Source organism: Buceros rhinoceros, unplaced genomic scaffold, assembly GCF_000710305.1.
Source record: "Buceros rhinoceros silvestris isolate BGI_N320 unplaced genomic scaffold, ASM71030v1 scaffold17902, whole genome shotgun sequence".
NCBI classification, from domain to species: Eukaryota; Metazoa; Chordata; class Aves; order Bucerotiformes; family Bucerotidae; genus Buceros; species Buceros rhinoceros.
In genome coordinates, this window is record NW_010397341.1 from 1 (window position 1) to 17,846 (window position 17,846).

Below are 17,846 nucleotides of genomic sequence, written 5' to 3' on the forward strand. Positions count from 1 at the left end.
GGTTCCTCCATGTTGAACCCAGGACAAGGGAACAGGAGAGAAACAATGTAGAAGGTGGGTTTATTACAAACCTGGAGCAGGTAGTAGGGTTACAGGTGAAGTCCCAAAAAACACTGGCGAAGGAAGAAGGAAGGTCGCATTAGTGCTAGCCATGAGCGTGGTGGGATTTGGCATCTACCAAAAGGCTGTGCGCATCAGGGTGTGGAGGTCTGTACTGTGGGTCCCTGAGGTTGTGATCTTGCCATGGAGCTTTGGAGGGGCTAATATGCATCTCTGATAAAATTATGTGTGTCAACTGGATAGTTGGAAAACTCCTCAAAGGATTACTATGTAAAAAAAACAGCACTGTGTTAAAAGCCTGTGAAATGTGGTCGTGCACTCAGCTGAGAAATACCTGAATGGGCATTGTGTGTGCAACTTTTAATTCCTACCACTGCATGTTTGCCTTATGGCACAATTTTAATTGTGTCATGGCATGTAGGGTATCTGTAGCAAGGCTACATGTGAATACAGAAATTGTGTTATGAGCTGTGTTTAGGCATGCAATAAAGATCTTACCCTTCCTGCTGCTTTAAAAACAGTTCACTTCAAAGGCTGTAGTATTTGCTTTGTCCCTTGGCCTTTATGAGGTGAGAGAAGAGGCTGTTTGCACCTTAAATGTGTTAGTTGTTGCTAGCAGTATCTTTCCCCAGGATGAAGAGATTCATGCAGTAAAAACAGTGGGGGAGTGTTTGCCTCTGTTGTTCCTCTCTCTGTTCGTTTTGAACATGCTAGCTTTCCCCGTCCTCCCCTTAAATCACATTATTTCATAAAGAGTAAAAAGAAACATAATTTGGAGCAGCAGCGAGCTGAGCCCAAGTTAATAGTTTGAATTGCACTCCATCTGTTCAGCTGCATGGCCTGATGGATGTGCTGAACCCATTTTTCACAATTTGTTTTAAGCTGGTAAGAACCATCTCTCCTGGCTCTGGTCCAGGCTGGCTGTGGAGAAGAACTTTGTATCTGGACATCCATGTCCAGAGGGTGGGATTGAGTGAGTAATCCCCAGATGCTAGGCTACCTCTTCCACCTGCAAGTTGCTAGTTTTTGAAACGTGAAGTTCTTCTCTGGACTTGAACATTGTTGTCGAAAATTAGGTGGCAGGATGGGGAACCCCAATGTGCACGCACATACTGAGGATGAAATTTGCAAACACGATTATGCAGGACCTGCTTTAAATGAGCTTATTGCTGTTTTATGATGGCAAGCAAGCAGTCACAGAAGCCAGGGTGATTGGCCTTGCCATGTGTGCATGCTGCTGGTAACTCAATAACCGATGAACACCCACCGTGGTCTCCAGACCTCAAGCCTTTGATGTAGCAACAAACAAGATAGATTGCTGTAATTTATCTGGCCCCTGGAGGGTTGTGCTGGTAATGTGCCATGAGCCCAAGGGCCAGCCATCCATAATCTGTGTAAAAACACAGCAGATCACAGTCACTGTGCTGAGAGATAGTCTTTGTTCCGTGCTACAAGAGTTTGTGTGTGTACAGTGCGTGGTACCGGGTCTCGATTTCCAGCAGCCAGGGGCAATAAGTCTTAGTGTAATATGCCCACTCCCTCCATTAACTTTAATTGGTTTTGTTATGTACTAAATATACTCCTTTCAAATAGACTTGGGAAGGCAGTGCCGGAAATGTGGTATTTCCCCGTATGCCTTTACAAGTGTAACGGAGAGACTGGAGTAGGTGTGCTGGGTTTGGCGGGGATAGAATGGAATTTTATACCAGCTGAAGCCTCCAGTGAGTTTGCTGATGAAGGACAAGTGCTTATAGCACTGCAGCTGGGTGGCCCGGAAACCCAAAGAGAGGGAGTGTAACCTGGCTTGCCCATGGGCCTTACCTCATGAAAGACAGTCCTGATTGGGCTGTGCTGGAAGAAAAAGCCACCGCTGAACTGGGGAGCCCCACCAGTGACACTGGGGTGTTGCAGAGTGGACACATGCCACCTCCTAGTGCCCTCTGGTAACAACTTGTGCCTGTGATTGCAGGGTGATGGAGTTGGAAACCAGTAAGAGTAGTACTGAAAACAAAGCCCTGTCAGTTTGAGTTTCTGGGTTGTTGCTATGTTTGTGCCCCAATTCTTATCACTACCAATGAAAGGTTTTATGTTGTCTCAACGTTGTCTTTTTCATGCAACATTTTACAAAACGCTTCACTTGAGTCGGCAAGAAAGCTGCAACGTGGCTGGGGAGTGCTGTGCCAAAGTCCAGTGAGCTAGTGGAATGGGGTGTGGGGATTTGCCTTGTCAAGCACGCTCGCGGAAGGATTAGGACATTGCATTTGGGGGAGGCATGGGGGCTGCCTGCCGAGAAGTAACGCTGGGCTCCTCTCCTCCTGCAGGCATGGCCTTGGCCCAGCGGCAAGTGACAGTGCAGGAAGGACCTCTCTACCGCACAGAAGGGTCCCACATCACACTGTGGTGCAAGGTGAGCGGCTACCAGGGCCCAGCGGAGCAGAACTTCCAGTGGTCCATCTACCTGCCCTCAGCCCCCGAGCGGGAGGTGCAGATCGTCAGCACCGTCGACCCCTCCTTCCCCTACGCCATCTACACCCAGCGTGTGCGCAGCCGGGGGATCTACGTGGAGCGGGTGCAGGGAGATGCTGTCCTGCTGCACATCACCGAGCTGCAGGACCGAGATGCCGGGGAGTACGAGTGCCACACGCCCAACACCGACGAGAGGTACTTTGGGAGTTACAGCGCCAAGATGAACCTCGTGGGTAAGCTATCCTGTTGAAAGTGTGGCAGGGGCAACAGGGCAGAGTGTGGCACAAACCCATGAACCCCCCATGAACAATGCAGTCTGTGTCAGGTGTCAAAAAAAACACCAGTGAGGGAGAATAGGAGCAGAGAACGGGTGGCATGGTAGTGTGAATTGCAGGAAATCACTGAACAGAGACGTAGGACATATAAAGCTTTCCCTAGTAATAAGGCCCTTATAAAGAAGAGACACCAGGCAGCATAGCTGGAGAGAAAAAAATGGGAAGCCATGGCTGAAAGGAAGAGGGATGTGGAACTGTTTTTCGTGCAGAGAGGTGGGGAGACTGCTCCAGATGGCACAAGCTGCAGAAGAGAGAGTTGTGTGCCAAAGGTGGCAAAATAGTGGAGTGAGGAAGAGAGGAGTGATAACAAGCAGCACATAAAGAGAACAGGAAAGACGGTCTTCAGGTTCTTAAGAGGGTAGTGCCGAATGTGTCCTGAAACAAGCACACTGATCAAGTTGAGCTGTCTGTGGAGGAGTTAGTTTGTTGTTTGTCTTTTTTTTCCTTTGTCTGTGTTAGCAAAATAGAAAGCAGGTTCTTTAAAATCTGGATTATTTCCATGGCACCTCTCTGACTAGCTGGTTTGACCTTTTCAAGCTTTGTCTTGCTTTCTGATCTCCAAGTGGAGTTGGATTTAAAGCTAACTCAGCTAACAGCAGTCAAATAGCTTCAGTCATATTCTTTGGCTGAAGGACTCCTGAAAGAGTTCCTCCACAGCAGAGATACCCCTCTAGCAAATAACCCCCACAGCCACCAGGTTTGCTTTCCTTAGGAGAAGATCATGAGACTGCAGTAGTTTGGAAACCTCTCCAGCGTTATCCAGACATGCTAGCCAGTCAGGGTGTTGCTGGTTCAGGCTGTGTTGACACAGGAAACCTGTCGTGAAAGGAGAGAAGAGGAGGTGTGGATATAAATCACAATAGTCCTCCTTGGCTCCTTCCCTTCAGACGTGCCAACCCAGGCACTCTCCCAGGTAAAGACCCACGGCCTGGGTGCAGGCGCTTATTTAGGTGCCTGCTTTCCCATCTGATGTCCATGAATAGTTGGGAGATAGATGCCTGAATATCTTTTTTTTTTTCTTTTGGCAGTTCTGTCATTTGCTTCAGGTGTCCAGGTTTGTGGTTCCACTTGTAGTTTAAACAAGACTGAGTCAGCACTGCCTCTGTAAAGTCACCTCAGGGAGTGAAGCCCATTGAAAACCAACACCAAAAAGTGCCTGGGGACAGGGTGGGGTTGCAACCGGAGTTTGCACCTGGGTTGCTCTGCCAGGGAGCTGCACCTAGTGGAAACCAGCCCATGAGGTGGGGTCCCCACAGGAGAGCTGCTAGAGGAAGTGAGAGTACCTGTGTTAGTTACTGACAGGGGCACAGGACAGGAGCATAGCCATCCTGTCTGATGGCTGGTCAGTGGGGAGCTCCTCCACCGCTCTCCCTGGGGGCTGGGGAGCCTGTGCCCTCCTGGTTTTAACCATAGCTCAGCAGCTGCTTTGGTGGACAACCCAGGGCTTGCTGGGCTGATGTACTTTTGCTCTGTCCTACCCTAGCCGCAGGTACAAGGTACAAAATATTTGGGACTCCATAGACACCCATGAATAATAGTTTGAGAACATTGGCTTTCAGGGCTTACATGTGTTGGGGATACTCAAGAAAATTGGTCTAAAGTAACTTTTAGTGGATTAGGTAAAGTGCGTTATGCCCCTTCAAGGATGCTTGGGGCCTTAATTTTGTTTAGCTTAATTAATCTTTGAAAATTCGCTTCAGAAGTGACTTAGGGCCACTTGCATTTTGAATATGCATATCTGTATAAGTGTTTTCTGTCGTTTAACCAAACTGAGTTTTCCAGAGTACACTCTGTGATGACCTGTAGAGGACAAGTCCGTACAAAGGGCCTTCTCTCTGGCTCCCATTCACATGAACCAGTGCTGACTTCAGCCCTATCAGACCGTGAAGCCCTGCTGGGGAAATCTCTACACAGCTAGGCAGACCATACACCTTTTTTCTTTCCCCTGTTATTTTAGCTCTCAGCTACAGGTCATAGGTTTTAAGGCAGGCATTGCTGCTGCACACAGTATGCAAGAAGAGGTACACGAGAGCTAAATGAGAGTTATCATTCTCATTTTCTCAGAAATGGCACCAAACTTTTTTTGTTTCATACATTCATTATGAATTTTTAATTTACTCATTAGATTGAGTGGCTCTTTTTTGGCAGCATCAAAGCTGGAGGGAGACAGGTTTGTTAGCATCTGTGTTCTCTCTGTTTATGTGTGAAATGGTTGGGTTTGGAGCAGTGTTGATTTTAGACTTGCTGCTCTGGGAGCTTTGAGTTGTTTTGTCCTGTGGTTTGAGGGAAGAGCTGAAGAAACAGTTTCTCCCCTTTTCACATGGGTGATACAGCCCTGTGATGGGGGAGCTGGGAGTTTTGAGGAACCTGGATGTGACTCTGGTGCAGCAGCACATGAGGCTTCTGTCTGCACTGGGGCATTGCAGCTTGCAGCAGAGCAGCTGGGGTATGTGTATCTTTGCTCCTGCCATCTGAGCAGCACTGAGGACTATGTATACAGCTGCTAAAAAATAGTCTTGTCAGCTTCAAAGATGTGCCAGCTGGGCTTGAAAGTACACTTCTATCCACCTCGACAAATAGCAAGCATGGTTGGATGTCCCTCTCATCTTTGGTGTCTCCCTTCAAGGTTCTTTTTCATTCATCAAGACCTTGGCCAGGATCTAGTACCACTGTGAGGAACTGATGTCTCTGGCCTGGAGTAAAAAGTGCTCCCGTCACTTGGTAGGACTCTTATCTGAATTTAGACATGCAACGCAAGTGCTTATTTCCCTGAAGCTAGGAATGAGACCGGTAATGTGGTTCAAGGGCCTTCTGCCATGGGAAAGTATGTATCAGAGCTTAACCTTTTTTGTCCTCAGTTTCCTTCAATAGCTTCAAAAATAAGTCTTTCTGCATCATGCTACCCCTCTTTTAATCTCCTTCTGAGCTGCATCATTGGGAAGGAGTTATACCTGGGCTGTGAGATGTGTTAGGAGGAATAATTTAGGACATCTCAGACTGAGTTGCAGGCGCTGAGAGAGGTGGCAAATACAACACCATGGGTGCAGCTCTTCAACCTGTTGCGGAACTGTGGCCTTGTGATTGATTCATGAGAAAGGATTAGCCCACATACAAAGTCTGCAACTTCATTGTTTACCTTTAGAGTTCAGTTCCCTGAGGCTGACATGAAATTGCTGAGGCTAGTTCATGGTCTTGCATTCGGGATGGGGGGAAAACATTTTTAGAAGATCCCATGAGTGGCCTTCTGCTCATGTAACACCAGGCACATTGCCCGAGGTAGATGTTGAGGCAGTATCTGCCGTAACTGGACAGAGAGGGACAAATCTGGAGAGCAACCCATCTTCATTTAAATGAAGTGCATTCTTCTAAGTTGACTAAATAGCCTAGATGTCAGTTGGGCTAGGCAACTAGTGTTGAGTGAAATGAACGCTCCCAGTAGTGGCTGAAGACTTGGCTGCTTTTAGAAACTTTCCCAAGGGACTTCTGAGCAACTGATGGAAATTTTGGATTTCTGATTGAATTGGGAAGATACTTGGACATACTGAAGGGGAGAGTTACAAAACTGAGATGATTCAATGGGGGATCAGAGAACCATGCACACCTGACTGGTAATTGTATGAGGGTCTTGGCTTGCTTGTTGCTGGCTGTGAGAAGTATGTGGGCTGTTCCTCTAACTTTTTGAAGAAGTTAAAGACAGCAAAAAATTTGCAGATGAAGGAATGCAGCATCCCAGTAACATAGCATTGCCACTGGCAGGACAGCAGTATTTTCCAGATTGTTATTGGAATTATCACTTGTCTTAATAGCTCTTGAAATATGGGCAGAAGACATTTCTGTGCAGTAATTTAGGTGGCAAAGCTGCAGGGGTGCTGTGCAATCTGAGATGCCAGTTTGTGCTTCTCATGTTGATGGGTAAATAAACTTGTGTTTTGCTGTGGGGTAGAAGTAAGCACATGGCAGTTACGTCAGAGTGTGTGAGTCACTGCAAATTTGTACTCCGCTATATCTCTGCATCGAGTTGTTTGTGTGCCTGTACCCTTACTTAGATAACAGCAAAGAGGCCCAGGTCTTACCTCTTCAGAAGCTTCAGACTTTTATCTCAGTGGGTTTTTATCTGTGCTCCCCAAATCGTTGAGCTCTTTTTCGGAGTAAGTGATTTGAGGGAAGAAATCAAGCTTTGAGGTTTTTCTTGAGCAGGTAGTGAGAGAGGAGGAGGAAAGGTTTCAAAGCACTTGAGGAGGTGGCACCTCTTGTAGTCTTTATTTTGGGGGAAGCAGCTGTACAGCATCAATCTTAAACAAGTTAAAGCAAAAAAAATGAAAGGTGGGGAGAGACCACAACCTTCATGGTAGCATAGAGTGGGAAAGAGGAATTTCGATACAGGCTTGAGAAACAAGCAGCACTAGAACATGTCTGTCTAGCAGCAGGCAGGAGCTGCTGTGGAGCTGGTAGTGTCTGCAGGGACGGTCACCATTGTCTGCTTCCTGACAGGCTTAGGCAAAAGAGGTCAGGGAGGACTGGCACTAGCTAGATGCTATTCAGTGGCTCCCCTGTCCGCTTTCTCAGCCCGGCCACACTTCTGCTCTCTGCTGTTTCTCACTGGTCTCACCTTGCCCAGGTAGGCTGGTGCCTCAATCTCTGCCCTATTGCCCTGGGTCCTGCCTGTCTGTGATGGCTTTCAGGGGCCGGGTGTGGTTTTTTTGGCTGGCAGACCCATTGTGGTGAAGTTTCAGCATTGTGCCAGGCTTGGGAGTGGTGGTGGGCAAGGGCACTGGTAGTTGAAGAACCAGCTGCCTCTCTGCCCGAAGTTAGTGCTGGCTGTGGCTGTGCTTGGCGGTGTCTCATCTCTAAATGCTAAGCTGCTGGAGTCACTTGCGGTGCTCTGCAGACCAGAACTTTAACCCTGCCTTTAGGAATGTGTCTTGTAGGGGTCCTCTGTGCTTGTGAACTATGGCATGTAACTTTGTGGCCATTGGCTGGGATGGGAAGGATAGCTGTGGGGTATGTCTTGAGAGGTTTTGGTGGTGTGGGAGGTAGAAGAAAGATTTGTACAGGCCAGGCAGTTAGCAGTGAAAGGGAAGGAGCTGCATGTGTCTCAGACAAGTGTTTCAGAGAAGAAAGCAGGTCTCTCTTGTTGAATTTAAACCCAAAAATCTCCAGAGAGAAAAGAAAAAAAAATACTTTTATTTGCCTGTACCAGCTGCTGCTGCTTGTTGCCAGCAGCTTCCCCTCTTCTTTGTCAAGTGCTGCCATACATGATCTGTCTGTGCACAGATCAGAGGGAGAAAGTTGTGTTGCAGGTTTGCTATGTTTGGGAGAGCACTGTCTGCTCCTGGGAACCTGGGGGGACTCAGAGCAAGAGCAGGCACTTCTGCTCACGTAGGGCATGTGGACCTCGGAGGCCGCGTTTATTCCAGCCGTCAACTGGGTTGAAGGTGGCTTTGCTTGAGGGAGTTGTCGAAGAGAGAGATGGCAATCTCGCAGACAAGGATCTACCAGTTTTGATAGAAGTCTTTGGGGGCTCCTCTTTCTATGCTGCCGCTTCTTCTGAGAGGCAGAGGGAAGCGTTTGTCAATGTACATGAGCAAGCAGCTTGTGTCCTGGGGAGGCGAGGATTTTTGCAGGTGAGCAACAACAGGGAAATATTGAAACAAGGAGTTCAGGCTTCCCCAGGAGGCTGCACAGGCTCCATCTCTGAAGAGTTTCAAGATCAGGCTCTGAGAAGCCTGTTCAAGCTGACTCTGCTTGACCCTGTAGTTGCACTGCAGACCCCCTGTGGTTCCTTCCACCCTGAATTGCCCTGTGATCCTGTTATGAACCAACTGCTGCCGTGCAGCAGGAACCACTGTTAGACAGCAGTTTGGAGAGAGGGTGTTTAAGGAAAGGTGTAAAATGGTGATCTCGGTGCTGAATAATGACATAGCATTGGTGATCTGAACAAGGTGAGAACAGTAAAGACCTATTTTAAATCCCCACGTTCTTTTTTCTGGCAAGTTTTTTTTTTTTTTTTGTATGTTTCTTATTTCTTTAGAGAGGTTGCGGGAGTTACTCTCTATTGCTCTGCTCTAATGTACAAAGGTAGAATTTGGAGGTCCTAAGCTCAGCTGTCCTAATCTCTGAGACCATCTTGGTGGCTTTGCTACCTCTGTGAAGCATGTGTATGCTTTATTTGGCCAAGCCGTCAGTTACCCAAAGTGAGTTCTAGGATTGGTGTTGTCGAAATTCCTGCTTTGTGAGTTACATTCGTCTTTGCCTGTTTGCGCTGTGCTTCTTGCAGTAATTAGCTCCCCAGAGGAGTAAAATGTCCTTCAGTTTCAAATTACCCTTTAGCTGACATTAAAAAAAAAAAAATTAAAAAAAACATCAAATACCTTCTCCTAGGTGGACCTTTGCAGCTAGACACAGTATTTTGTTTTTACCGTCCTCTTTTACATGCCTGAATCTCTTGTAGAAGCCTTTAAAAAAAAATTTGACCTATGCTGCTCTGCTTTTTCTTTCTGTTCCTGCTATGGATGGAAAGGCAGTATTTTCCTGTTAATGGGGGAGGAATGAGAAGGGATAAACATAACTACCTCTGGCAGTTCCTATGGGCACAGCCTGGGGGATTGCACCAGCAAACCAGAGTACCTGGTTTCTTATGCCACGGAGCAGTGGGAGGCTGCAGGAGTGGGTCCTGTCATGCTGCCGACTCACTGCTTGTCCCTGGGTATGGCGCTCTCCATCTCTCTCACCATTTTCCAGCTGGTGAAATTAGGGATAATAGCATACAAGCCTTTCAGAAAGTCTAAGCTAAATAATTGTGAAGTGCTTTGAGCTCCTCAGATAGCAGGAGTTAGAAACAAAGGTTTATATTTCATCTCTGTCTGGTAATGAAGCCAAATAGGATTCATCTCCAGCCCTGCTTAGTAATTTCTGCTGTCTTGAAAATGTAGCTACTTAAGCTCACCCAATTTTGTCCTTGCAGAAGCTGTGAGGCCAATAGGCACGGCCAGACTGAGGGGGCAGGTGTGCGAGAGCCTTGTGGCCAGCAGCTCTGGAGCTGGCAGAAGGGGCTGATTCCTTACAGCCCGCAGTGGCACAGGCATGCGTCAAGCCAGTCCAGAGGTTCCATGCCCCTTTCAGATTTAAAACACCTGCTGGTAAAAACATGGCAGTAAGACCTGTTGGATTTCCAGTCTTTTTTTTTTTTAATTTTGGCTTTAGTCGTATATAGTCTGGTGATGAATTTCATAGTCTAGTTCTTCCCTGCGCTCTCTAAATCACTTCTTTGTAGATGCCGTTCAGGTTATAACTGAAAGCTTGTAACAGAAATCTCTGTACGTGTCCTTACGTTGTTAGATAAGGTTCGCTCATTATTTTGTCTATCTTTATCTCATCCCCTATTATTATATTTTCCTGCTAAACCCTTCCAATTACTCCTGTTTTGTTACAGTACGCTGTCTCCTATTCTTTCCTGTTGGAATTGTTTGCCTAAGTTTTACTTTCTTACTGTTGTATTGTGTGACATCACTTCTCCACCTCTTATCTGCACAGGAGAAATGGAACAAATTTTAGACAGACTCTGCCTGAGAAAAGGGATAATCCATGGTATCCACTCTGTCCCTTTGCTGTAGGGTTTTTGTTTGGTTGGTTTTTTCATCTCACCTTCCTGTCCTGTCCTCAAAACCGCAGGCAACTTGGTGGTGTGACATGCTTTGTGGGGAGGGCTCTCAGCTGTAGAATGGGTTCTTTCTTTTTTTCCCCCGTCCACCTACCCATTTCTCAAAAACCTGGTGTTAGACACATTTGGGGCACATCGCTGTATTCCATATGTTTTTCCTGCATTGTCCCTTTTGAGGTAGAGGTACTTATTTAAATTTAGCTAGTGTTTAGAGAATATTTACAGTAAGAATATCTGTGCTTTTCTTGTGCATGTCTGTACGCTCACACCTATGCATTGTAAGAAAAAATGTATCCTAAAATGCATTTCTAAAAATGTGAGTGAATACAGCCTCAGGCAATTGCACAGCCCTCTGCTCACAAATCTAGGCAGGTCTTTAAAATGAGGCCTCACGCTTCCAGACTTTCTGTGTCTCTTACCTGTCAGGAGGAGAAGCACAGAAGCCCAAACGCTGACTTGTCTTTAGACCATGAAGAGCTACAGTGTTTTGCTTGGGTAGGTTTCTGTGCAGTACTGAGCCTGAATAGTAAAACCAGACCAGTCAGTTAAAATGATCTTTGAAAGCTAAAGCAGTCTTTCCTGCAAAAGCCTCTTCTCTGAAGGCTCAGAGTCTTGTCCTCTAGTCTGCCCTGTCAGTGGCACCAGCCATGCCTGTCTCCACTTGGGTGTCTCTGAGGTTGATGGAACTGTGGCACTCTCTCTTTCCCCAGGCCTTCTGCCTTTTTCTGTGTCAGTGGGACTGGAGGCTGCAAGGCTTGAGGTCATCTGTTGCCCTGAAAGAAGTTACTGCAAAATCAACACTCTGCTCAGCCCATGCACAGCTTTGCTTGTCCTGCTGGTTCTTTTCTCATATGCTTTACCAGTTTCCAGTGAAATTAGATATTTGGTAGTCCTAAATGTCCTGTTTATTTATAGGATGCCTCCCAGTCTGTCCCTCTGAGAAGAGCAATTGGTGGCATAGGTTGTTTGTGTAGATTGCCGTAATGTCTGGATGTTAAGTGCTGAGAGGAGGTAGAGGATGGAAAGGTTTTTGACTAGCATAGAAAAGTCTGTAGCCAGAGATCCTGGTGCATTTCAAGGCCAGTTCTACCACAGGTGGATTACTTAGGATGCTGGGTTCAAACCTTATGCTTTCCAAAGAAGTGAACTCGGCACGTGAGGTAGCTCTTTTAGGTCAGGCTCTGTTTGCTAGTCATGGGAAGCAAAAGGTCTTCTGGTGTTAGAAATAGTCTGGTAGTCTAGTGCTACCTCCCATCCTGAATTTAACATTTCTTCCAGCAAGCCCTGGGCAGCCCCCAACACATTCCCTCACACCCCCAATGATTATTTTTTCACTGTGTGCACAATTGAGAGAAGCTCTGGAGGATGAAAAAAAAATTAAGCACACAAGAGGAGAGCCAGAAGGAGTCAGGCTGGGTCAGGCGAGCAGGTGGTGGAGGCAATAGGCTTTAATGGGGGATGGACAGAGCCTGGTACCTGCCTCCCACCTCCTGTGCACTTGGCAGCTTTCCAAGTGCTGCTGCCAGCCATATCGACCACCTTGCTGGAGGGTGGCAGAGGGGAACCCATCTCTTCCGCCTGTGCCTGCCCGCTTGTGATGGGTACCAGCGGGGCTGAGCAGCCAGCACAGCCTGGTGACTCCCTGGCATGGGAAACTGCTCCTGGACTCGCTGGCAGAGCCTGCTGGCATTTCTGGCAGCTCTGCTGGAATACCGGGTGGCAGAGGAGAGGCACTAACTGTGCAGGTTTCTCTGCTTCTCTGCTTCCAAACAGTCTCTCAACGTTAAATGGGGAAAGCGATAACTGTGAGCGCAGCTGGTAACATATGGCACCCGTCCCCTGCCTTAGCAATTGCTCAGTGAACTCTGAAGGTGGAATACGGTTCCCGTGGCTTCAGCCAGCTGCAGCACTGAGAAATCCTGCGATTGAGCAGCCCGTTATTCGATTACCAGGGAAAATTTCACATTCCACATTGCCTATTTTTCCTACTCTCTCCTTGGGGAGGTTTTTGCTAGGCTTACTCCTTCCTCCCACTCTTTTTTTTTTTAGTTTGTTTCCTCTGGAGAATCACTGTATTTGTTCTTTAGTTCCAGCCCCTTAGACTTGGTTGCTCTGCAGTTCTGTCAGTCTGCTGCCCTGAGAGACAGGGACAGCTGTTTCTTCTGTCGATGCTGATGCTTTTCTTGGGTCATCTTCAAGAGCAAGTAGGTCTGGTGATGAACAATCAAATCCCTGTGTAGCAGAGGGGAAGCACAGTGCCCGTTTCTGAGCCAGTCTGCTTCTGTGCCACAAAGCTGCATGCTTGTTGTGGTGTAGTTGCATGTTTTTTTATTGAAGAATTACAAAAGAAAGAAAATAAAATCGAACTGGGGCCAACACTCAGGCAAACTGCAGAGCAGCAACAAACCCAAAAGCCCCTAGCAACATTACCAAATGTACCTCAGATCCTTTTTGTCCTGTCAGATAGGATAATACAGAAGTTGAAAGCCTACTGATTCGATCCCACCACTGGGAGGGCTCAGAAGCATATAAGATTTGGGTTCCTTATCTACTAATTTAGAGATGTTGCTATTGAGCATCCTGGGACAGAGTTTCTTCTTCAGAGGGTCTCTGCTCTGCTTCTGCTGCCTGCTGGGGAGGGGTGGGGAAGGGAGAACACTGCTTTGGTGCTCCAATCCCCTGTCGTCCTGTAGCCCAAAGCCCTGGCGAGACTGGTCTTTCCCCCTCCTTTCAGCTCCTCCCAGGTGGTGCATGGTTTTGCTTCATGTGCTGAGAAGGAAACCTGAGCTGTACTGGGACAGAACTACTCCTCGGTAGGTAGAAGCTGGGAGGAGAAATTTTTCATCTTGATTCTGTGGCTGCCCTGTCAGTTTAGCCTGATAACAGTTTTACAATCTTTATCTGATATAGGTTTAAGAGGATTTCCCTGGGCGCAGTCGGATTATTATAAGTCAGCAGTCTCCAGCTGATATTCCTTTGGCAAGTATTTATTTTAAGTGGGTTTGACAGTATTTAATTTTTTTTTCTTTTTGCATAGGTTCTAAGTAAATTGTTTACGTTATCAGAGAAGTAGAGCCTCTATAAAATGAAGAAATGTATTGCTGCTTTCCAGACTAGGGATGGTGGAAGGAAACTGGCAGCTGGAGGAGGGGAGGAAAGAAGATAAAATAGTAATGTTGAGGGAAACATAATATTATTCTACATGGCACTGATTAGTAATACGGCCAAACAGCTGTTTATAAATAGGAGATGTAATGGGAAGGAGAGCTGCAAGGAATGTGAGAATGCAGCAGGCAATGTTGGCTCATCATTTGGGGGTGTAGCTTCTATCAACCATGTATCTATCCTCCCAGCGACTGTGCTGTTGCAGCCTCCAGGAGCATGGGGGCTGGGGGTACCGCATGCACCCTGCCCAGCCCTTTTGGGATGGACCTCAGTTGGGTTTACACTAAGACATTCCTCCCAATTTAAGGTCTTCATGACACCTTTAGAAAAGAAGAGCAGTGGTGTTTTTCCCTGGCATTGGGAGAACTGTGCCTCTAGGAGAAGTGTCTCCTTTTGAGCCACTTGGAGGCTGTTTCTTTATCTCCTCCCTCCCTCCATCAGGTTTTATTGATGGTGGATGGCTCTGGGCATGGACGTGTGTGCACACATCTGGAAGTTGTGCTGGTTTAGTGATAGCCGCCTTCTGGCTGTCTGCACCCAGACAGCATCCATAGTCGTTGGCGTATTTCAGAGGATGCTAATGGGATGGGATTAGCTGCCCCACTTGCCCTTGCCATCAACAAGAGGCATTTCTAGAGATCCTACAAAGAAAAGCAAAGCCAGAGCTAACAAGGAACCTGAACAAAGGTGCTTGTGATTTTACCCTCTGGCTCTATGGAGGCAGGCGGTGGGGCTTCTCTGCTCCCCACTTAATATCTGAATAAGCCTCTGCCTTAAGGGATTGTAGTTTGCTGAGTAGGTACTAATGGGCTGGATGCCCTTCAGTGTCCCTGCTCTGTCCTGCTCCAGTTCCCTGACAGAGTGTTTCAACATATTGTGCCCTTTAGGGCTTTATTCCTTATTGTGTACTAGTTAAAATGATAGCTTAGGGCTCTGCAAAGAAATGCTGTAGCTAGGGACACCTGCCTTGGGGAAGTGTGTCATGTCAGGCAGGGTTTTCTGGTCAGGGATGCCTCTGTCTTAGATGCGATGTGCTCTAAGCACTTAACTTTCTCAGACCCTGTAATTCTTAATTTTTAGCTGCCTATTCAGGAGAGCAAGATTTTTGTAAAGCTCTTACTTACCAAAAGCATTTCATGACTGTAACTTGTAACGCCAAGCTTACTGAGGGTGTGATTAAAGAAACTGGTTCTTTTTATGGCATTGTACTGCTGCATGGAAATGAAGAGAAGATGTTCCATAGCAGCAGGTTACTTATGAAAGAGTTTATGTGAGACTCCTTCTCGAGCCTTGTCCGCTGAAGAATTGCATCAGCTTGCCACAGATGACCGCAGGTGCTCTGGCAGTCTGTTGTCACCTTTTGAGCTCTCTCAGGTGTACTGATGCCACCTGTCTGCAGATAGGACTCCTTGCAAAATTGCAGGTGATGGTCATGCGTGAGGGATGGCCCACCTGGCACTGTGGCTGGAAGGTGGGAACACAGGCACAGCAATGCTAACCTACAGGAAAGGGAAAGCTGGGTTGCCAGAAGCATGAGCCGTTTGTTTGGAGAGGCCTGTGCTTCACAAGAGCTCTCTGGCTGTGCTTGCTGGCCAGAAGGGCTGCCCTGAGAGGGGCAGCCACTCTGGGACAGTGCAGAGACACACTATGGCCACAGGGATGCTTCCGGCCTCTTCCCTTCTGCAGTGATATCCTGGGCCAATGTGTCACTGTTGAGGGATGCTGCTCAGGCCACACCTGTGTGGTGGCACTGCAGAGTTTATCTAACGAGTAAAGTTAGGAGCACTGCCTGTCATCCAAAAAGCCCCACTCAGGCTGTGCAGCAGCTGAAGAGATATGAGTGTGTGAGCATGTCCAGAGTGCACAGTGGCTGGTGCAGGTGGCCCTGGGGGATGAGCATCTTTGCATAAGAGGCTTCTGCCTCCAAGCCGAGTTCTGAGGTGTAGGGTCAGCTGAGCCAAAGATGGAGCCCTTTGGCTGTGGTGTGATTGGGAGGAATCCAGGTACTCCTGCCCTTGCTGGGGAACGGAAAGGTTGTGGTCATTCCAGTACTGGACTGGGCAATGTGAACTGAAGCAAATGGAGGTGTGCAAGACAGAGAGTGAGTGGGCTGAGGGAGACTGGAGGTGAGTTAAAAACAAGCCAGAGGTGGGGGGAAAAAAGGAAGAGAGCTGAAAAGGGAACAGGAAAGAAAGCAGGAACAGCAGCATTGGGAAGACGAGGAGGGAGAGTGGAAGTGGCGAGTGGAAGACCTTGGACAGGAGTTTTTGTGTTGTGAAGAGCAGCAGGGTGCGTAGGAGGATGGCATCCTGGAGGTGCTGGAGCAAGAGAACTGAACATTGGGGTGACCAGTGAGGGACTGAGGCTCGGGTAGAAGGAGTGTCCTTGCTCTCTCCTGCAATGGGAAGAGGCCCCAAAGCTGCTGGATACATGGGTCCCAGCCTCTCCAGCTGGCCTCCTGTAGGGACCTTGTAGGGGTCTTCTCCACCCTTGCCATGCATCCTTCGAGTGCCCTAGATGCTGTTTTAGGCTCTTGACTACAGAGCAGGCAACAGGTGTGCAACAGCAACAGGCAGTGCTGTCTGCCATCAGGGCCATTGGGATGCAGTAACCTTTGTGCTGCTGCCTACTGCCCTTTCTTCCTCTCCCCTTGTGACTAGGAAGTCAGAGGCAGCCATGGCACTTTGAGGAGCTCCTTTTGAAGTGACTTTGTGAGTCACAGGGGCTGGCAAGCAGTGGGAAATGAGATGCTGGTGCCTGGCACTCTTCATATTGTTTCAACTCCCTTGCTGCATGCCCATCCTCAGAGACACCAGGTTCTTCGGATCTCATCTGTTTTGAGAGGCTCTTGCTAAGGGTCTGATGTGGATGAAGGGAAGAGGAGAGGAGGAACAGGGACAGCACAGGCATGCTGGGTAGCAGTGCAGTGGCTGTTGATCATGTCCATGGGGTCAAGCTTAGTCAGAGCCTGTTGCTGTAGATAAGTACGGTGCTGGCACAGGGTGCTACATGAGTGCTGAGGTGCCCTGTGGCAGCAGTGGGATGAGTTTTTGCAGGCAGCCCTGTCACAGACCATCAGTATAGGAAGATGGACTTGTCATCTCCTTTGATATGTTCAGGCCACAGGATGCTCTGGTAGGGCTAAGTCAAGCCGGATAACTGAAGACAGTTCTCACTAATAAGATGGTTTAGATGACACGTGTGCCCCAGGAGCCACCTCAGAACTCTCGACTCCTTGGATACCTCCCCGAAAGCCTAGAAGGTGCTTTCCATTGCTGCAAAAGTGTAATGGATTTGAGCCAGCCACCACAGTCCCAGTCCTATTAGTGATCCACCAAGCCAATGCCCAAAGGGCCACCCATCCTGTTCCTTATTATCTGCCAGTTGAAGTTGTCAAGACTGAAATGCAGATCCTCCTGTTGACTGCCAGAATATAGTGCTGCTGTTGAGCATTGAGGGATGCTGTCTGGAGCAGCAGGACAGCCAGTCTGCCAGCGTATGCCAGCTAGAGCAGAGCCTGATGAAGCTTATGAAACCTGACAAGATCACAGCCCAAGGTGGTATTGCTGGAGGCTGCTTGACTGGGAACTGTGTTCCTGCTGCAGCAACACAAGCATTAGGGATGTGTCACTTCAAGCCTGTCATGATACATAGCTACCCATTGAGTAGGGAGCATGCAAAAGTTTCTTGTAGTTGTTAGCCTGCCAGCAGTCTGCAGGAAGATCTTCCTCCCAGAAGAGACACTGGCTACACCTGCTTGCAAATGAGGAGCAGCCTCTTGTGCTGCACCGGCTAGTGCCCCATCTCAGCTTTGAACAGGTGGTCTCCTGAACAAGCAAATGCTGGCCAGAATACATCTGCTCCATTTCTGCAGGTACAGTGACCCCTCCAGCTTGGCTGGTGTTCTCCTCCCACCAGTAATCATCATAGAATCGTAAAAAGGTTTGGGTTAGAAGTGGCCTTAAAGATCATCTATTTCCAACTCCCCTGCCATGGACAGGGACACCTTCCACTAGACCAGATTGCTCAAAGCCCCAGCCAACCTGATCTTGAACACTTCCAGGGAGAGGACATCCACCACGTCTCTGAGCAACCTGTTCCAGTGTCTCACCACTCAGTGAAGAAAATCTTCCTTTTATCTCACCTAAATCTACACTCTT

At 47.9% G+C, this 17,846-nt stretch overlaps 1 protein-coding gene across 1 annotated transcript in view; it reads left to right on the forward strand.

The window, feature by feature from the left end:
* Window positions 1-2,383: 2,383 nt before the first annotated feature.
* The window catches only part of IGSF3 (immunoglobulin superfamily, member 3), a gene marked incomplete at its 3' end in the record, with an annotated part of 44,641 nt that continues 29,178 nt past the window's right edge, over window positions 2,384-17,846 (forward strand). The window contains exon 1 of the mRNA XM_010146221.1: window positions 2,384-2,759. Within this exon, the coding sequence (XP_010144523.1) occupies window positions 2,384-2,759 (376 nt within the window). The remainder of the gene's footprint in view (window positions 2,760-17,846) is intronic.